This window comes from Parasteatoda tepidariorum, chromosome 2, assembly GCF_982258835.1.
Source record: "Parasteatoda tepidariorum strain Cologne lab strain chromosome 2, Ptep-v5.0, whole genome shotgun sequence".
Taxonomy (NCBI): Eukaryota; Metazoa; Arthropoda; class Arachnida; order Araneae; family Theridiidae; genus Parasteatoda; species Parasteatoda tepidariorum.
Genome location: NC_141756.1, coordinates 108,013,316 through 108,036,256, shown reverse-complemented (window position 1 = coordinate 108,036,256; position 22,941 = coordinate 108,013,316). Strand labels below are relative to the sequence as shown.

The 22,941-nt window shown below is 28.2% G+C and overlaps 1 protein-coding gene across 2 annotated transcripts in view; it reads right to left on the bottom strand.

Annotated features, from left to right (window-relative positions):
- Positions 1-760: 760 nt before the first annotated feature.
- Positions 761-22,941, bottom strand: part of LOC147816004 (uncharacterized) — a 54,697-nt gene continuing 32,516 nt past the window's right edge. For both annotated transcript variants that reach the window (XM_087157986.1, XM_087157985.1), the window contains exons 5-8: positions 13,888-14,054; positions 12,479-12,689; positions 8,569-8,712; positions 761-1,061 (exon numbers count right to left, since the gene is read on the bottom strand). In XM_087157986.1, the coding sequence (XP_087014112.1) occupies positions 900-1,061; positions 8,569-8,712; positions 12,479-12,689; positions 13,888-14,054 (684 nt within the window). In that variant the 3' untranslated portion in view covers positions 761-899. The remainder of the gene's footprint in view (positions 1,062-8,568; positions 8,713-12,478; positions 12,690-13,887; positions 14,055-22,941) is intronic.

Here is a 22,941-nt window from a genome sequence, read left to right as displayed (position 1 = left end):
ACAATATAAATCAAACTATTTGTAAAATCGTAATATTTTTAATAACTTATTCTTCTTTAAAATAGAGTTTTTATTTGGTACAATAAATCAAAATCATGAATGCTCTCTATTTATAATAAATTTTACTATAATCATTAACAACTCCAAAAAACAACTTTTGAATTCATAAATTAGAACAAATTTTCTTTAAAATGATACCAAATACAAGGATATAGCTGAAACATTGAAAATTCAATACTGGTTTCAGTTGGCATGCAATTCAACCAGGGTTGCAAAATACCCAGGTTTTCCAGAAAAACCCAACACAGGTGGGTTTTATTGGGTTTTTCATATTTTATTGGGAGTTTTTTCAAAAGAGAGGGCAAGGATAAGTAAGTATCTTATTTCAAAAAAGCTTATTTTACTAGTAATAATTATGTTTAATTTTATGAATTGACTTCACATATAGGTAATTAATACAAATAAATTGATGCAAAAGTCTGAAAGAAGTTTCTTCTGACATCCCAAAATGTTATATGCACTCACATACATCACACATTTGAAACTTATTTTGACACAAGATATTTTTTTATTTATATTCTTACTAATCAAAACCCTCTTTAGGGTGGGTTTTACCCAGTAAAAGCCACCCGGGCTTAACCGGGTAGGTGGTTTTTTTGCAACCTTGAATTCAACGGCACTTTAGTTGCCCTGTGGCAACACTGAACTTATTTCCCAGAAAACTTACACACAACTAATTATAAATAAGAGAGACAGAGTCTACATTGAGATATAGTTTATTTACACAATAGAACATATTGATAAAAGCATTATTATTTACATTTCTGATAATAAAATAATGTTTATTTAAAATATACTTTTACTGATTATAGGATGAAACGAGGAACATCGAAATATCATCAACAGTCCTCAAAGAATCCAGAATTCAATGCACTTTGAATGGCTTTTTGGCAGGTGGGAGAAAGCCACATTTGCGGTAGAAGCATCGCCTCCGTCTCCAACACCAGGGGGAGTTGAATGTGCAATCGCATCTTTATCATTGCTTTCGTTGCTTGCACACTCTAATCAATATTAAAAAATAAAATCATATTCTTAAACAAGTAAAATATTTAAAAAAAATTTAAATTCAATTTCTACATATTTTATCGAAATGAAGTTTTCAAAAGAAATTAACTTAAGACTTTGAAGTTAACTGTAAAAGAAATTTTTTGACTAAAATTCTACATTAATTCTCAGTATAAAAATATTAACTCTCTAAAAATGTAATAGAGAAAAAAAATTATTTAGATTTTGAGGTTGACAGCAAAAAGTTTCTCCAAATTTTTTAGAATTTTAAACGTATTCCCTACATTAAACTTTCAAATCTTTTAACAAAGTATAGAGAAAAAATATACTACAAAATTATAAATCAGAAAAAAGGAATTAAATAATAAAGAAAAATTAAATCAAAATTTTTTTTGTTTAATAATATTATACAAAACATGCTTAGGTGTAAGAAATAATGAAAAAAATATTTAAAAGAGAAAAATAATTATTCTTTAAATGAAATTTTAAAGCAGAGGTAAAGGCTATTGTGTTATATAACATCATTCTAAATTTTTTTTGAAGATAAAAATTTCAAAACATCATTTACTTAAAAAAAAAAAAAAGTATTTAAGAATCAAATGCTAATCTGAAAAATCAGAACAAATATTTTTGTAAATTTAAGGAAAAAGAATTTAAAAGGCCATTTATGTTTAAGATTAGAGACACCAAACCTCAGGATTTTGCAGTCAACTACTATAAAACAATATATATATATATATATATATATATATATATATATATATAAATAAATACAAGAAAACACTAAGAAAGTTAAGAAAAACAATAAGTATCATTTATTGCGCTTAAGCTGCAAGTAAACAGCACTCATAAGATAAGTTCAAAATGAAGAATAAAACAAAGAAAAATAATAGACATATGAAAAAAAGGGGGTGGGAAATAATAAGTAAAAAAATAACAAACATTTTATTTAAAAAAAAAAAAAAAGAATTGTTAATAAAAAAACCGGAAAAAAAGCCGAAAAAAAAAGATATAATCTTTTCTTCAGCCCACACGATTATATCCGCAAAATAGAGTGCTTTCTGATATTGTATCAATAAAGCCAAAGCAAAATTTAATTTATTAATACAATAGTGTGAGGAGCACTCAAAAAAAATTTTTTTTTATAAAATAACTACATAAAAAAAGATCATAAAAAGTAAAAATAACATGTAAAAACAGATCATAAAATAAAAAGAAAAAACATTAAAAAGGGAGGACTATAAAGCGAGTAGCAAAATCATAACAACTTACATGGACTGTTATTTTTCAAGAATGATTTAAAAATGTTTTCGCAGAGAGATTGCCAGATTACAAAATATGAAAACAAAAGCGCAAATTGAGTGTAACAAGAGGGTTTTAAAGTGTCGTTCTTACTGCACTGCTGAAGTGAATTGTTATTCTGGGTTTTGATTTGTTAGTTACCAAGGATGGGCCCGAAATGGATGTGCGCAAGGTAATATTATACTGGATAATTTTAAAAATTGATCATAAATAGTTTCAGAAGATAGATGTTTATTTAAGAAAAATATAAAATAGAAAAGAGAAACATAAATTGCCTGCTTTACAAATAATTTTAGCCGCGTATTTGCACAATATGGATTAGCACATAGAAAAATTATTTAAATTATCAAAGAAAAAATTTTAATAGATAATTTTAACACGGATTTGCCCGAAATGGATTTGCACATGAAAAAATTAACAAAGAAAAAATTTTAGCAGAAAATTTTAACCACGGATTTGCCCGAAATGGATTTGCACATGGAAAATTATATAAATTAATAAAGAAATTTTGAGCAAACAATTTTATCCACGGATTTGCCCGAAATGGATTTGCACATGGAAAAACTGTATAGATTTACCAAAGGAATTTTTAGTAAATAATTCTTTAGTAAATAATTATTTCCCACCCCCTTTTTTTCATATGTCTATTATTTTTCTTTGTTTTATTCTTCATTTTGAACTTATATATATATATATATATATATATATATATATATATATATATATATATATATATATATATATATATATATATATATATATATATATATATATATATATATATATAGATATATATATATAAGAAAAATTTTATTTTAGTTACTTTTTATTAAATAATTACATTTTTTCTTCCCTATAAAACTAAATTTTATTATACAAAATTTAATTAACGAATTAATATTTGAAGAAAACAAAATTATATTAACATCGAGTGTCAGCCGATATAAGTTTTAAAAAAATGTATTTGAGTGGATGAACAAAACATATTCTATTAACGATTGAAGTGTGAACTAATAGTAGGAAATGAAAAATAAAAGTTCACAAAAAATACACATCTAAAAATTTATTTTTTTCTGTTGGTTTATTGTCTTTTCTTTAGTTGAATTCACTGGTGAAATTTAATTTTTGAAATTAAAATGAATTTTAAATAATGTTACATTAGATCTAATGAGTTATCAGAGTCCCAAAATATAGTTAGAAAAATGAAGAAACAACATATTGAGTGGCTTCGTCTTTAATATCCCTATATAAAAAATTAACTTGTGTACAAGAATCATGTTATGTAATGTAGTAGTATAGCATTTTTGAGAAAAGGGTAATTCTCTGCACGCAAATAGACTAAAATGACGTACTTCAGTTTTAACTATAGATAAATGAATGTAGTTTCATATTGTTTGAAGATTGTCCTTTTTAGATTATCCCCTAAGTCTGAAGTAAATAGCTGCCAACATGGATAGGAAAACAATCCAGTTGATTTTACGGAATAATATAAATTTCATAACTGTTGCATAGTATACAAAATATTTTACATATAGGGAATTTTAGGGATCTTTATCGTCATCAAAATACAAAAATTTGATTACCCTAAAAACTATAAATGGTCTGCAATATTGGTTGACAATATAACTATAAATGGTTGACAATAGATGAATTTGAAATGCTTTTTTATTATGGTAACATATAATTTTAAATAGTAGTAGACATTATTGATGATTAAAATATTTTGTAATTTAAAAAGGGAGTTCTGTATAAAAATAATCTGAAAATTTCAGAACAAAGAAAAGCTTTAAACTGATTTCTAAAAGTGAGGCTTGCTTCATTATGTATTAGTAATACTTATTTAAATAGTCAAGCAAGCAATAAACTGAGTAAAAAAAATTTTTCACCAGGGATTTTTTTTCGAAAACCTTCTCAATTTTAGGAAATTTTCAAAAATGTACAAAAATCAGAAAAATTCTTATTATACCAGTAGACAAGGAGAAACTGGCACAATCCAGTAGAGTTGATAGCTATGGAAGTATTACTTGAATGTAATATTTTTCATTAATTTTGAAATCTAAAAAATCTCATTTCCTCGCATGCAACTCTTAGCATCTTACAAATACATATACTTTTCTTTTCGATTTTTATCCTTAAAATCAACGCTTGTAGCATTCTACCTATGCATTATGCAAATTTTTTGGTCCGTCAATGAATTTTCAGACGGATTTTCTGGAAGGTCAGAAAGGGATGTCAAAGATGCTTTCCGAGCTCTCGTAGCTGCTGCCACAAATATGGGCCTTTCTATTAACGAAGATAAGACAAAATTTGTGGAATTTTCGTCCTTAACTGTAAATTACAGTGCCCTTTATATATTAATGGTTATACCTTTGAAAGGCTTAACGAATTTAAATACCTTGGCACTGATGTTAACGATCCAAACATACTTAAAGCAGAAATCGACAATAGAATCAAAATGGCTAATAAGCGCTTCTTTGGATCGAGGACAGCTAAGATATAATCTTCTCAGCCGAAAAACAAAGTTAAAACTATATAAGACACTCATACTTCCTGTGCTACTTTATGGAAGCAAAACTTGGACCCTAAACTCAGATATACAGCAGACACTAGATACCTTTGAAAGAAAAGTCCTGAGAGCCATCTTTGGCGCAATTCAAGAAAGGGCAATAACTTCGAGCTCTACCGACTCTAAGAGCAGCCCCAAATTTCACAAATAATCTGTATTAATAGGCTGAGATGGCTGGGCCATCAATAGAGAAGTTCTGAAAATAGAGCCATGAGAAATGTCACTTTGAGAATCCTGAGGGATCACGCCCCAGAGGCAGACCCCCTACCAGATGGCTCAAGGACATCGAAAATAATTTGAAAACCCTAAAGATAAGAAATTGGAAGGGAGTTGCTCTGGATAGGAGGCGCTGGCATTTGTCAGCTGTTGAGGTAGCCAAGGCTCGCAAGGGGCTGTTGCGCTGACGAAGAAGAAGAAAAAATGGATTTTTATTTGGCAAAATAGTTCAAAACTCATGATTCCTACACTCATAGTGATTTGAAATGTTTCTGAGAAAACTGCAAAAGAAATTTCATTTAAATTGGGCTACAGTATGTAAAAAGAAACTGAATGAGCAAATTGGACAGATGTTAAGATAACATTTTTATTCCTTCATTTAAATTTATGAAGGTAATTTATTTTCTAAAAATGTATTTAAGAAAGTTTTAATTTCCTTTAATGGGATGGTTTAAGAATAGACACTGCTATTTCATTCTATTTGTGGGTATAAACAATACTATTTTCTCATTCCCTAACTATTATCATTCCTTTACAAAGAAAAAAATAACACTTGTGAGGGATTGACTTTATGTTTCTAATGACTAGTTAAGAAAGATATTTTTGTTCCTTTTTAATACTTTTGAAAGCAAAGGATTGTCATATAATTAAATACATTCATTAAAATTATTTTGTATAACTTATCATAAACAAAAATTATCATTCCTACACTTTAATAAAAATAATATTTTTTAAATATTAAAGACTGACAGCCATGTTTTTTCTTGTTTTTGAACCTTCTGTCATATCTTACTACAAAAAAATTAGAAATTTTAGACACATTTTTTTTTAGCTATCACTACCTGAAAATAGTAAAATAGCTTATTTGTAGTGAATGACCCAAAAATCATTGATGTATACCAAGTTATTAAACAAAATTTCTAAAAGGAGTTATTATGCATCTTAAGACAGTTTTCTTAATTTATTCAGTAACTAAATCTATTATAATTAGCTCAATATATTACAAAAAATAATTTATAATTAACAATTTATCTCTGTACAGCATTGAAACAGATAGTTTAAACTACAATACTCAGTATTTAATTGACATTGAAATTTAAATGCTAGGTTGACTTATTCATAAAAATTATCCACACCAGTGGTCAGAAAAACTACATTAATTTATTAGTTTACTACAACTACTTTTTTTTCTTAATGTAGTGACTACTTTGGAATTGTATTTCATTGCTTTAAGGAGAAGAACTTACATTAAAGGAGTAATAATTAAAAAATATTTATTGTTGTATACATGAGCCAGTTTGCCCAAAATTTTTTCGTTCATTTAACCTTCAAGTTTTTGTCTTTTTCGACAGTGGATATTTATTTTAAGAAATGCAAAATTATCAAATACTTTCAAATTTTTTAGTTGTTTAATGCTCTTTTATTTCCTCTCAGAAATTAGGTACACCGAAAATGCGTTCCTTTCCTTTGAAATAACATCAACATAGCTGCATACTATACTGGATTTTGTCCATTTTAGAAAATTCCCTAAAATTGAGTAAATTTTCTTAAAAATTCCTTATTGAAATAAAATTTTTGTGCAGCTTATTGCTTGCTTGAATATTTAAATAAGTTGATGAATTAAATGTCACTGCCTTGATGAATTAAATGGTTATTACTGTTCAAAAATACGAGTAAACATAATATAGTTTGTCTACGCCAGAGGTCGCCAAAGTGGTCTATATAGACCCCCAGGGGTCTATTTAACAAAAGCGGGGGTCGATCTGAGACAGGGGGGCGAATGGGGGTCGATCTGAATCGGAAGGGTCGATCGTGGGTCGAAAAAAAAACAGTTCTCAATACGCAAATCACACATACCTAATTAAGTATGTAAAATTTGTGAATTTTTTTATAATTGACTCAATATCAGTTTCTTTATAAAACATAAATTGATAAACTTATATTTATTGGGGTGAAACAAGTATTTACGTACCACCGCGCAGTGGCACGAACTCAGCGCAGTTTATAAGTCATATGCATATGTGCGCTTGTCCAAATGTTACGTGTGACAAGCATTGACGTCACAAATGCAAATATCATACGCAGTTTCAGCTATCTTTGCAAACTGTGTTGAATATTTGCAGTGACATTATTAAAACTTTTATAGTTTTGGATAATTAGTTATTGTTTCGATAAAACCATTCGTTTGGTTTAGATATCAATTTTAATTATCAATGCACAAAAAAGAAGGTAAGCATTAATAATATGGAATAGTACAGCCCGCGACAAAACTATAGCACACTTTGTATTTTTTTACGAAAATTACAAAATTTACCAATTTTGACGAAAATTAAAATTGACCAATTTTGAACCCAATATAGCGAACCTTGCAAAAGAACACCAGGCCCACCCATCTCATTGATCAAGAAGCAGTAAACCTTTAGTTACTTTACTTACTATATCTACTTATGCATAATTACTTATTATTTAATAATAAGGTATTTAAATTTCAATATTAATATATTTTTCATGAAACTATTGTTACACAATGTACTATTACTTTAATAATAAATGTTTAAAATCATAAAATAAATGTACAAACACAGTATCTAATAGAGTTTTATTTTAATTAACAGAAAATTACTTTTGTGGGGGTCGATGGGGATTTCGAAAAATTATATAGGGGTCGATGATCAAAAAAGTTTGGCGATCCCTGGTCTACGCAAAGAACCCACAACCCTACTTGAAATAGTTATACCTCATTACCATAGTCATCGCCACCAGTCCAGACGAATGGCTAGAGGAGTTCTAACTTTAGAGAAACTATACCTAATATTTCAAGTTCATTTAATGTTAGTCATAACTTAAAAATATTGCAGTTTTTCTATTTCGATGACTATAAAAATCCCTAAAATTTTCTAAATGTAAAATATACTTTGCAACAATTATCATAAAATTTCTATTGTTTCATAAAATCTACTGGATTTTTTCCTATCCATGTTGGCAGCTATGCATCAATATTTCATGAGTGAGTACTTGTATATGAAAGTTTGACATTAATTATTCATTTTTTATAATGGCTAGTTTAAATACTTATACAAGATTTTCAAGCACTTAATTTCTGTTAAAGCTCAGCTACAGGGTCATTTTCATTGATGGACGAAAAAATTAGTTACGTTAGAACCGGGTTTCTTTTCTAAAGTAACGTTAAAAGAAGTTGCCAAGAAACTATTGCTTTATTTTATCGCACTATTCACTACACTACTTTTGTAACAAAGTAGCACATTACAACACAAACTACGAAAAATAGCAGCAACTACTAGCAGTGCGATACTTCTGGTTTGAAATTTTCTAAGAAGACTAATACTAGAAGAGTTGGCAGAAACTGTTAGTTTTATGATGATATTATTTCGTAATAAAAGTATGAGAAATGAACTCACAGGTGAAGAGTTTTGAGCTATTGCTTTAACACGAGATACTAAATCTTGCGGCAAGTGACGAACCTCAACCACTTCATCAACTAGTCCAATATCTCTGGCTTGCTCGGCTGTTATGACTTGACCTCTTAAAATCAAATCCATTGCCTAAATCAGAAAACAAGCACACAAAATCAGCATTTTTTGCAGGTAAAAACCACAATTTTGATATGAATGGATCAGAGTTTGAAAAGTTTAGGACAGAATGGATTAATCCAGGGTTTAATCTGTTTTGTCCAAAACTGTTTAAAACCCTTTTACTCCAATCACGACATATTAAAAAATATTGTGAAAAATTAAATGTTAATTTTTGAAAAAGAAACAAAATGAAGAAAATTTTTTGTTTTATTAAAAAAGTTGATTATTATTTTAAATATTGCATTACTTATCCTTATGGGAAAACATAATTTATCAGTATTAAAAGCATATTTTTTCATACTTAAAGGATTAGGTATTCACTTTTGTAGTTCAATGAATTGTGAAGATTCACAAATTAAAATCTTTTAATGAAAACTTGTTGCAAATTGTGAATAACTAGGAAGTCTTTTCTGTTCCCTTCCTTTATAATCTTTTGTAAATAAATAACCTTTGATAGTGTATTAGCAAAGAAATTTTTCATTCAAAAAGTTTAAGTATTGACTGATCAGACCGTTGGCCAAAATAGGGTCAAACTAAGATTTTATACGTCAGGAATTTGTTTTTTAAGTCAGGATTAATTTGCAGATAAACAAAATCTTGACGTATAAAACTCTTATTAGACCTATTTTGGCCAAGGGCTGATCAGTAATACTTAAATATTTTTGAATGAAAATTTTTTGCCTAATACACTATCAAAGGTTTATTTATTTCACAAAAAAGATTTTAAAGGAAGGGAACAGAAAAAGACTTCCTAGATATTCCAAATTTGCAACAAGTTTTCCCTTAAAAGATTTTAATTGACAGCGACTTTGATAACCAACTTGGCAGACATTAGTTAGTTTTCCATATACCTATGCAGTTAATTGATTCATCAAAGTAAATTATTGTTAGATTACCTTCGAAATACCAATATAACCTGTGCATCGTCGGGGGAAACTTTCGTCAGAGAGCAGCATTCAAGAAAAGTGAAGAAATGTGACCAGTAACACTTTTTTTCTTTAAATAGACGCTAAGTATATTTTCATGACTAACAGATAGGTCTGCGCCAAATGGCTCAGGAGACAGAGCGCTCGCCTTCCAATGAGGAGAACCGGGTTCGAATCCCAGTCGATACCGACCACAGTGCTGACGTGAAATATCCTCAGTGGTAGATGGATCATGGGTTAAAGTCCCTCCTCTCCATGTAACGCAAATGCGGGTTACCTCCATCAAAAAGTCCTCCACGAAGGCAAATTTCTCCCAATACTCGATCGAGCAGTTCCCTTGTCTTCTGGATTGGGTTCAAAATCACAAAGCTATGGAGTTGAACATTAGTAGTCGTAAACCCATAAAATTGGGTCTGCTGTTCAACGACGGTTATAAAATATAAAAATAAAATAACAAGTAGGTCTACTCCATTTTTATATTTTTTGTAAAAAATAACACAGAATGGCAAAGACCCTTTCACATGGTGCAGTATACTTTTGTATCTCAGGGGTGATTGTGAGTTCAACTCAAAAATTTGGAAAATTTCTGGAGTAAAATCATTAACAACACATTTCAAGAAATTAATGTCTTTATAAATTTAAATCCTTGATATTTTCCCAACTTAATTTAAATGAATAATTATGTATAAGTTTACTTTTAACTCTAATCACATTTATTATTCTACCAGAAAAAATATTTACAAATGAAAGAGATGCCAAGTATAAAAATTCTTAAAACAAGAACTCTTTAACGCAAGAATGTCGCTGTGATTTCCTAGAAAACTTTACAACATCTTGGAAAAAGTAAACAAACTAGCAAACCACAGCTTGACATAATAAACAATAATGTAATCATTAGCAATGGTATTACAATATCTGAGGTATTTATACAAAATACGGTAGGGCCATTAAAAAAATTAGTCACTGTCGTTAAAAAATAAACTTGTAACCCAGGCATTCTACATATCATTAAAATGGAGAAACATTGACAAGTTTAGTTGTATGCCTCCCTCTCTTTAATTATTACTTAATGAGTTATACAGAAGGTATGAATCTGGAATCTTAGCATATTTGAAGTTTACCTTCTAAATGAGCAAACTAATTTTAATAAGTATAAATTCAATGATTAGTTCAAAAGCAATATAGAGTGATTATTTTTTATTTCCCTTCTTTTTTAGTAATATTTGTATAAATGAGTATAAAATAAAGAACAAGCAAAAATCAAGCAAATATTGTTACTCATACCAGCCAACATAGGAGAAATAAAATAACGGAGATGTTACTAGCAGCATTTTTTAAGCTACAAGTAAAGTTCTTATCACGCATAATCATGTAAATCAAATTCAAAATTGGAAATAATATCAGCACTTACAGTTAGCGAAGTAAAAAATATTTATTTAAATCTTAATCTCTAATTAAGATTTTTTAAATCATTATTTATAATTATTAAAATATAAACACTCAACATACTACAGTACTGGCAATAGCACCATCCGTTGAGGAATAAGAGAAGTATTTTTGCCATCATCAATTATTTTATCAGCCAAAAAAAATTTTTTTTTTAAATTCTTCAAAAGATACGGAGAAATTTGAGAATGTACAGGTGAACAGGAGATAGTCGTAAAATACAGGAGACATGGCAGCATGGTTGGCAAGATTTAGGACAGAGTGGATTAATCCACGGTTTAAACCTTCCTGTTCAAAACTCCTTTGTCCAAAACTGTCCAAAACCCTTTTACTCAAATTATGTCACAATTTTATCTGCACAATATTTAAGCGGTAAAATAAACATAGAGCTAATAACATATTGATAATTAAATATACTAGAGGATATTTGTTTTTGAAAGTATAATGTTTTATTAATATTGTTTGACTCTTCAATTTAAACAAAGGAAGATTAATCAGTAATCAAGTTCAATTGGTCCTCTCATTCAATAGAACATAACTGAAGTTTGGCCTTGCCATACAGGTAAAAATATTAGGGACTAAGTGCTTGGTTCATCATAAACAGGTTTATTTATCTATAGTACTATTCAAGAATACTTTTATTTTATACATGTTCAATTCTTTTAGCATAGTGGTGATACATCAGTGTCAGTAACTGAAACTGATGTTATGCCCTTCAAAACTGTTAGTACATTTTTCAGTTATTTTGTATTTTCAATTTAAACTCATATATTTATATTTAAAAACAATTTTTTTTAAAAATAGATGTCTTTTTTATCATCCTGTAATGCAGAAATTATAAAATTGGAACAAATTTAGTGTTTTTTTTTTAAAGAAATATTATTATTTTTTAATATTGCCATATTTATCCTTATGCAAAAATATTATTTATCAGTATTAAAAGCATATTTATATTTAAAGGATTAGGTATTCACTTTTGTTGTTCAAAGAATTGTGGAGCTTCAAAAATTATAAGCCTTTTCCTATTATATTATATTATTTTCTTTTAATAAGTTATAGTAAATTGTATAAAAAATATCAAATATTTATTGATACATGTAATTATTATGTGTACAATGGTTACACCAATAGAATTTTTACCTTTTACCAAAGTTCAAGGTTTTGGACTCTTCAAGACAGTTTAGGACAGTTTTACTCAGTTTAGGACAGTTTTACCCAGTTTCAGACAGTAAAACCCACGTGTCGTGTCCAAAACCAGTTTAGGACGTCCAAAACCCCAACCCTGCTTGGCAGGTATGGTTACTTCGCCTAATGAACTAAGTATTTTATTGGGACAGATTTGAAAGCAACATAAAGAAACTCACTATAGTTGTTCCAACAGCTTGTGGGAGGGTAAGTGTAGCACCCCCTTCTGGCATGTACCCAAGTCTTGAATATGGCATGCAAAAAGATGCATTGCTTGTGGCCAGTGTAACATCTGCATGGTTTAAAATCGTTAATCCGAGGCCATATGCAGCACCATTCACAATGGCAAATAAAGGCTTTTGGAAGTCTGCCAATGTACTAATCAAATCCCTGTAAATACATATTACTTTGAAAAACAAAATTTTATAACAGCATGTTTTAAAAATTTTGAACTAACTAAAAAATATAAAATAAATAAAAAATATAATATAAAGAACAAAAAATATAAATATAGAAAGAACAATGCAGAATCCAGTATGTTCATGAAAGTAAAGGACCATGTAGAACAATCAAGTTGCTAGTTTGAGTAGACAGAGGACCATATACAATGACAAAACAGTTAGTTCTTATTAGTGAACCAGCTGGAAATTGTCAGTAGTTAATTACTGGGGTCTGTCTAAGTTTTTTTTAAGAGGTATCTTTTTTGTGCAAATTTAGACACAATTTGCGTCACCGACCACGCGCTAGCTCATCGGTCGACTATGATAAATTATATGCTCTGTGCTTAGTGTGGCTTTGGGAATTCAACGGAGAGGCGCGTTTTAAGCCTATATTTTTAGTTTTAATTGCTAATATTATGTTATTTAATAGATCGATTACAGGAGAAAATGACAAAAGTTTGATTTTTAATGTCTCTTATTTATTATTTAAAATGTATATTTATGTTAAGTTGTTAAAACTGACGTCGGAAGTCTACCCACGCACGTCTAAGCGTGAAATCAGCCTGGCGAATTCGAAATTTCGATAATTCTATCAATTTAAGTAGGGTATCTAAAATCCGGACTTTCAAAACCCCCAGCAGTCTGGATTTTCGAGGTTGCACTGTATATATAATGATGATGTGAGCTATATATATATACATTATTATGCTAGTTACAATTGCTGGAAAAGTTAGAGAAAAAAAAGGAAAAGCTTGAACATACTTAAATGATGCCAGAAGTATATGAAATAGTTTAGTATAGCTGAAATATCATCCTTAAATATCTCATAGATTACGCTTTGAGTGGTCATTATTTTTTAAAAAACAAAATTCCCTGCATTTTCCCTGTTATTTTAGATGATTTTTAAATTCCCTGTATTTTCCAGGTTTTCCCTGTGGAGTGGCAGTCCTGTGAAATTATTTGTGATAGTACAGCGAAAAAGAAGTAAATTTGTCCAGGACAGATCCCTGACAATGTAAAAAATCTTCAAAATGATCAACAATTCCATACTTAAGATTTCACAGTAATCCATTAATCTACAGTTAAAGAACCATTATTTCATAGTTTAAGAATTTAAAAACTAAATTATATTACAGAGCAGCACTTACTTGACCGCATTGGCAATATCACCAACAACTTCATTTTTATGATCTTCCACAAGAGGTCTTACGTCTAGCCCTAAGCAAAATGTTTGCCCAAATCCATTTAAAATTAATAGCCTACAATCTTTGTCATTACCAGCTTTATTTATGGCTTCCTTCAACTCAACTAAAGTCTGTAAAAAAATAAAAAAATTTCAGTTAACTTTTCTTACTTCACTTAACATCTTTATATTATTATTATTAGAAATGTTCATAACTTTTAGGCAGAAATAAAATTGAGTAAGTTACTAATATAGCTGCCAGCTATATTAGTAAGCTTACTTCACTTACTAATATAGCTGCACACAAGGATAGGAAAAATATTATAAATTTCATAATAATTGTTGCATAATGTACGTTATATTATGGGGAATTTTAGGGATTTTTATAGTAATCAAAATAGAAAAACTACAATATTTTCCAGTAATGATTGTCATTAAATGTACTTGAAATGTTACGCACTATTTTTACTCATAATTTTGAAAAGTAAAAGGCATTTAATTCATAAAAGATAGTTAAAAGAGCTTTTATAATTAATTTAAAATGGAGTTCTGAATAAAAATCAACTGAACATTTTAGAACAACAAAAAAAGCTTTAAATTGATTTCTATAAATGAAGCTTGCTTCATTATGTATTTGTAATACTTATTTAAATATTTAAACAAGCAAATAATCTATTTCAATATGGATTTTTGTAAGAAACTTACTCAATTTTAGGGAATTTTCTAAAATGTACAAAAACCAGGATTGGCAAAAACCAGTAGACTACTGGAAAACCCACTACAGTTGGTAGCTCTATATTTAGTTATATTTGAATTAAGCACTTTTTACTGAAAAGAACAAATACACAAATACTTAATACTCTTAAAGAAGATCAGAGGCAGACAAAGGCAGGTAGGGGCATACGGGGCAGTTGCCCCGGGCCCCACATCAGAAGGGCAGAGCTTCAAGTGGCAAAACATGGTTTTAGAGCAACAAAAAAGCAAATTTGGAGCAGCAAAACAAATATTTGGAGAATAGTTAATAAATAGAATTAAAACAAGAATTTTTAATTTTGTTCGTTAATAACATATCTTATTTTTTACACTTTTTTGAAGGTCCCTGCATTAACAAATTAAGTTGCTTTTTGGTACCTTCCAATGCTGATAAATATTCTGCTATCCTCGACTTAGCCTCAGATAAGAGGATCTGCCCGCTTTCTATAATTGAGGAGTCTTTATTATTTTACCCATCTTTAATATTTTCTTCAGCTGCGGCTGAGAGATCCTGAGAAGCCTTCAATTTTTTTTGCAAATCAATTTCAGCAGCTTTCAATCTGCTTTCCTCGGTTTCAGTGTTTTTCGCTTTCTTTCTTCTCAACCTCTAATCGAGCAGAATATTTTTTAAATGTTGCAGGAGCCACTTTAATCCTATCTTTGTCAATTTTAAAGTTATTTAAACCTCTATTTTGTTGATATGTGACACAACTTCTCTCAAACTATTAACACTATGCAAATTTAAACTTGCCTTATTGTCAAGTAGCTTTTTGTTCACACTTAAACCTCTTTCAATATCGGCATTCCCATGTGGTACGCACAAAAGAGCTTTGTTATAAGAGGATATTTGACATCAATTGGTGCATATTCATTTGAGTCAGAAGAATAACCTTCTGGTTCCCCATGTAACCTTGTCCCTTCATCTAGTAACAAAGATGCCTCTCCAGGTTTTATAATGGATGGGGTTACTGTTGCCGGATATCTTATTGACTTAATAGAAGTTTCTTCCATTCTCATTACAGGATGCAACACTTTAAGATGGTACAGCAAACTATTTTTAAGAAGCAATGCTTTTAAAAAAATTTTGCGCATGCCAAGTAAAAAGACCTGGCACCTAAATACAAAATTTTTTTCTGAAGAAGATATGGATGTCATCGCTTTTGTGGTATCTAGTTCAACATCCATTAAATTTGAATTTCGCCAAATTTCTGCGTTTTCTACATCCAATGACTTTAAGTCCTTTCCTGACAAATATGAAAAGCAGAACTCTTTAAAAAACGCCCTAACAATGCACCCTTTCATGATACAGCAAGTGAATAAATGGTGTTTCAGTTCGGAAAAGACCTAAAAATTTATTTAATATTGCCGAAATATTTCTTTAAAAAAAAAGAGCTTTTGGCAAAAGAAATTTAAATAAATTCAATATTGAGTGGCTCATACTATTGTTCAAATTAATAATGACTTTATTTAATTCTGTAAAAGGTAATTCAAAACTCTAATTAATTTAACTATTATTCAAGGTTATCGAGCGTAATTTTCTTAAAATTTAAATAAATGTTATTTTTAATAGTATATTCAACAAAACATTAACAAGATTAATATTGATAATACCAAATTTATAAAAATATGTAAAGAATTAAGCAAATTAACTAAATGTAAATTAGTGAATGGCCCCTAATAAATTTTTAATAAAATGAACTTTTTTTAAAAAACAAAATATCAGTAGAGAGCAAAAAATCAGTCAGTTTTATGTTAGCTTCTTCATTAATTTATCATACGAAGACAAAAAATCTATGTTTTGTAAATCCATTGCTTTCTAGTGCAGAATTCAGCTAAATTTTGGCAATTACGATGGACAAATTTAAATGGTGAAAATTTTAAATACCTCCATAAAGTTCAATTCTTCATTACAGAAGTAGTGAAGCAGAGGGGGGGGGGGCAGAAAAGGTTTTGCCGCAGGCCCCAATTTGGCTAAGTCGGGCCCTGAAGTAATTCAGTTGGATGAAACATTCAATTACAAACAGACCAAAATATTCCTTAAAATGCTGTTTAGTTGTGGTTAATTAGAACTTTCAATTGTCAAACCTTTGATACCTCAAAAGAAGAGTCAATTCCATTTTGATAAAATAGGAAAATCACATACCTACATGTTTCTTCACAGTGTAATACTTATTCTTAAAATAATAATAGATCTTGCTGTTGTTAATTTCCAGTATAGTGAAGCTTGACCACTAGTGATTTGGTTGAATAGCCTAAGACCGAATAATCGGCCCAATATCAATATTTTTCTTTTAAATAATTAATAAATATATTTTATAAATAAACAAATCTAGTACTATCACAAAATTAGTACTAATAAAATTTAAGCTGACAATTCTTTAAGTAATGAAATCAGAATAAAAAATCACATTTTTTCTGAACTTTCACTCCCTTTTATATTTTTTTAACAAATTAGACCAAGTAAATAGCTTTTAAGTATTGAATTTTTTTTTTATTTGATTGCTTCGAAACTATTTGACTAATTCTGATTTCATTCTAAGTTTGTATTTTGGCCTATAAAATGACATAATTTAAAATGAAGTTAAAATTTGAGTAGTCATTAATTAAAAAACATTTTTTTAGCAAATACTCAATCAAATAATAAAAAATAAGAAGTATAATTGATAGCAATTTGTTGCAGAGAGTAGTCTTCAGATAAATGAGAAGCAAACTTTTTTTTGAAAAAATTAAGGACTTCGAAAAATTAAGGACCTTAAAATAGGATGATTGTTTATCATCGAATATACCACCAGTGACAGTTCTTAAAAACATCAACAAATAAAAAACAATTTTATTATAACGCATGTACTGATATAATTGCATTAATTAACAGGGTTCGCCAAAGTAGGATCAGGTAATTTCTGCAAACTCGGGTTGTGTTTTCTTAAAAAAATATTTTCAGATTGTTAAATGTTAACAACATCTGTGAAACTAAACCATATTCCATTCTTAATCATTTCATTGAAATTGAATTGTAAAATTAAGGGCAGAAATCAAGATTCACAATTTTTTTCATACATTTAAAAAAAGAGCAAATAAAGAAATTTGAGAAAAACATTGAAATAATTATTAACACAAGTTTCTATATTTCGCTGTTAGGCACGCATCACATATTCAGTTGTGGGCCAATCATGCTAAATATTAAGCTATGACAAAAAGTTTGTCTTTCTAAAATTTTCTTCCCTCAATGCATGGTCTCATTCCAGGTGATAAAAGAATGACTTTTTTAAAAAAAAAAATATTTTTGTAAGACTGAAAAATTGTTCCTATCAAGTAATAGTGATGCAGAAAAATTAAGGACTTTTAGAAACCTTGTATCAAAATTAAGTACAGGGTATCTGCTACACTTTAGATTTTCAAATTCATGACTTTTCATGACTAATTCCAAGAACTTTTCATGACTTAATGAAGCTACTATTTTCTCCGACAAAAACAGAATAATAAATTTAATAAGTATTATAATAACATTAATTAAAATGATAGGTATAACCAAAACTGTTATATTCTGCATCTTCATATTTATTGATTTTAAATTTTAAAAAAAAACGGAGTAAAGAAAGAGTTGAAGCAATAAAATAGCTGAAAAAATAATAGCTGAGCAAATTTTTTTTCTTTTGCAGAATTATATTCTAAAGATACTTTTTGCACTCATCATAAAGGAAAGAAATACTCCTGATTTTTCTGTTTTCATTTCGGAATAAAAAAAATTTGCCAATGACTGGCTTGCTCCAACTAGAATTTTAAATTAATAAAATAAAAAATTATAATAATTCTGAAATCACAGAAGTTTAAAAGATACTTCGCTCCAGAAATTATGTTTTTCCTTTCATTTTTTGAAAGAACACCATAATATTTAAAGAACATGATAAAAACTTTTTATATTTTAATAAAATATGACTCTGGGGATTTTGTTACAAATTCGGATATTCGGAACACCATAAAATTAAGGGGGGGGGGGTGATTCCATTTTAAAAATAAAATTTTTCGGCGACCTATATCCATGATTTTTTTTTTTTTTTAAAAATAGTTAAAATCATGACAAATTTTGTTAAATACCGAAATTCAGACTTTCCAGGTGCGCGGATAACCTGTAAGTACTTTTAAGGGCCCTTATTTTCTAAAATAAAAATTAAGCAGTTTTTAAGGACTTTTAAGGACCATGGGAACCCACCCATGAGTATTAGAGTATTTTTTTTTTCCTTTGAAAAACACTTTTTACGCATGAATGAGATATTACAAGAGCTAATTAAATTGTATCAATGCTGCAAATAATAATAATAATAATATTATCTCATGAGTGAGGAATATAGATTTCCCTCTGGTGATTTTCAAAACAATCTGGATGTAATCATTATCACGGGTAACATTTATGGTTCGAAAATGACAGGTGAACACTCGGGGAGGAACTTTTACTTTTTTCTCAGCACGTCCTTCTTTTTCTAAAATAATAAACATTTAAAAAAAAAAAAAAAAAAAAATCTGTATAACATGTCATAGAATAAAATTACTAAAGTTAGAGAAAAATACTGAGTTGGCAAGGTTTAGGACAAAATGGATTAAACCACGGTTTAAACTGTCCTGTCTAAAATCTGCTTGCTCAAAACCTTTTTAACCCGAAAAAAATCCTTTTATTCAAATTATGTCGCAATTAAAAATAAGTATTGTTGAAAATAAAGTTACTTTTTGCACAGGAAAAATGAAGCTAAAGTTTTTGTTTTATTAAAAAAAGTTGATTATTATTTTTAATACTGTATTATTTATCCTTGTGCAAAAACATTATTTAACAGTATTAAAAGCATATTTAGTCATATTTAAAGGTATTCACTTTTGTTGTTCATTGAATTGTGGAGATTCACAAATTATAAATCTTTTCCTATTATATCATTCTAATTTAACAAGTTAAAGCAAATTGTGTAAAAAGTAACAAATATTTATTAATCTATACAATTATTATGTGTACAATTGTTACGCATATAGAATTAAATTACCTTTTACCAATGTTCAAGGTTTTGGACACTTTAAGACAGTTTTAGTCAGTTTAGGACAGTAATATCCACGTGTCCTGTCCAAAATCCCAACACTGGAAAAATATTGCGGTACCTCAATATAATGTGCTTTATTCTATCCCACATTTAAGAACTTTTTTAAATCATAAAAATGTCTTTCAATAGAGGATTCCTAAACCTTTCTAAGACGAACCCCCCCCCCACAGCACAATTAATAAAACACAAAAAAATGAAAGCAGATGTAAAATTACATAATATTAATTTTGGCAAAGAATCTTCATTTATACCTTAGAAAAACTTTCATAAAACTGAGGTTTGTGCAGTCCTCTTCACCTCCGATTATTCACAAAGAATAAATTGAACATCAGACCTCTAGATGCCAAAGACACCATATAATCATTCATTGTGTCACGACTCTGAAACAAATATATATAAATAATCCTACAGTAATGGAAGAGTTTTTAGTTTTTTCACTTTCAATTTTTGGAATTTTTTTAAAATTTCTCGAGAAATACTTAGAGCATTATTTAGTAACTTAATTTTTTTTTAGTTCATTAAATTTTTCATACTTAGCAATAAAATTTAAAGCTTTCAGAAGTTTGAGACACCAACAATAAATCACAAAAAGAAAAATAGTATTTTTGATCACCCTATGCCAGGAAATCAGTTAAGAAGCTTTTAATTTGTATTGATTATTTTGGTTATCACTATTTATATTATGCTAAATATTTATGGAGATTATAAAAAACTTTTTCTTTGTCCCATGTTTTTTTGCTGTAACTTTAAAAATATTCTACACAAGTAAACAAAATTTTTAGAGATATTTCAGATTATTTACAAAACTATTGATTTAATATTTTAAAAAACTTCCATAAAAACTGCTTAAGATATGAGTATTTAAAGTAGTTCTTTAATACTGCGCATGCAGAGAAAATTTTTTCAGAATTTTGTAGTGAATTGTATTTGGCAACTAATGAAAATATTCTGATTTGAATATCTTAAAAATTTAAAAAGTTTCAGGCAATTTTCTAAGTAGTTTTTGTACAAAAGTAAGCTCAAAACGATAAGGGTTTTTCTACAAGTTTCATTTTGTATTATGAAACAAGATTTATTAAAAATGTCACCGGCAAAAACAGATACGGTTTGAATATTAAATTTGTGAAAAATCCAAATCATTTTGTGATTTTTTTAAAAAAGTACAAAAATTATTTAGAAAATTGGTTGAAACGTTTCAATTTTTAAGTTTCAATTATTTAAATTTTTTTTTATCTCGTTTCCTTAGTAGCTAAATACAATTCCTTACAAAATTACAGTATAAAAAAATAACTTTATAAAGTCATATTTTATGCAGTTTTTGTCAAACTTATTTCAAATTTTAAAACTATAATTTTGTAATAAATTTTAAACTGTTCCAAAAAATTTGCTTAATTTTATATAATAATCTTAAAGCTAATAACGTAAAACAAAAACATATATTTTTTATAAAATTGTCCATATTTCCAGAAATATTTAAGCTAAGTTTAGGAAATTTTGTGTTGCTATTTCAAAGTAAAATATCAATCAAAGTAATTGATACAAGTTACAAGCTTAGTTCATAGGATGTTTAAAAATACTTGTTTTCTTTTGTAATTTATTGTCAGTCCCTCAAATCTCTGAAAGCATTAACCTTTATTGCTAAGTAGGAAAAATCGCACAAACTAAACACCTCTAAAGTTAATAAATAGTTTTCTGAGCATTTATTGAGAAATTTTAAAATATGTCAAAAACTGAAAGTGTCTCTACCATTATTTTAGGGTAGTGTGTATATATTAACAAACTAAATCTGATTACTTTTTTAAATGTAGGAAAATATTTAAAAAAAAAAGGATTTTATTTATTTTCACATTGAGGTTAATAAAAACATTTACAACAGGAGATGCCTAATTATAACAAAACATCAGTTATCTTGATTAATATTATATGACATACTCTGTAATTGTCACGTTAAAAGATTTCATTGAAAACCAATTTAATCTTTATTATGGTTTTCTATAATCAGCTATATCACTGATTCATAAATTCTCAAGCATGATGCGTTCAATTTGTAATTCATGTCAAAATGAAATGCATTGTGGATAATGTAAATACAAATAACAATGAATTCCTAAATTTGCTAGAATAAAAATCATAATGTGCAATTTGAAAGCTGGTATACTGATATGTGAATGCAAAGCACATAGTATAATTCATAAATTGAAGGAATAAGACTAACTCTGATTATTAGTAACTTACATGAGCAGATGAGTTATTTTTAAATATACAGAGAAATTACAAAGAAGATAGAGTGATAGAAATAAAATGAGTTTCCTTCTGTTATCAGCTGACATGTGACTAATGCAATGTTATGGTAATGGGAGGTCAGAATAAAAAATCCATCTATTTTATAAGTTAAAAATCTCTCTACATTTAAATAAATATAAATTATTTATGGAAAAAAGGAATTTTCAGCTAACTTTTCAAAATTACATAAATGAGTCTAATTGAAAAACCCTCCCCCCCCCAAAAAAAAAGAATTGAATAAATAAAGTAAATATTAAGATTAGTTGTTCGTTAAATATTTTGAAATTTTTTTTAAAAAAAGGCAAAGATTATTTAGTCTTCAGACAAAAGAGTACACACATGGCTGAAAGAAATTAGAATTTTTATGTGATTAGCTTTATGATAAGTTCTGATTATGATATGATTTGATATGACATGATTTTTTATGATCAAGATAAGTTTTTCTTTAGAAAATAACGATTAAATTAAAATTTAATAACTCTAAGACCAATATGATGTTTTTTAAAAAGAAGAAAAATCATCAAAAATCAGCATATCATCAGATGAATGAATATGGGACTTTAAGAACTCCTTATTATACTGCTCAGAGATTTTCCTTAACTAAATTAAATAACGCAGGAAAAAAAATTCAATAGAAACAAGTGATTCTAAAATTAGGGAGTGGAGTACTGCAAATAAATCAAATGTCACATGACTTTCAGTAGCAGATTTTTTTTAACAGGAAACATATTGATTAAGAAACAAGAATTTGTCAAGAAAATTTCTACGAAATGGTTTCTTTAATGAACATATAACATTAAAAAAACACCTCAAAAAATTATTGAAATTCTTACATTACTTTCTAAATGAGTAAAGTTAAAATTGAGTAGAGCGTTAGTAATTGTTAATTGAGTAGTAATTGT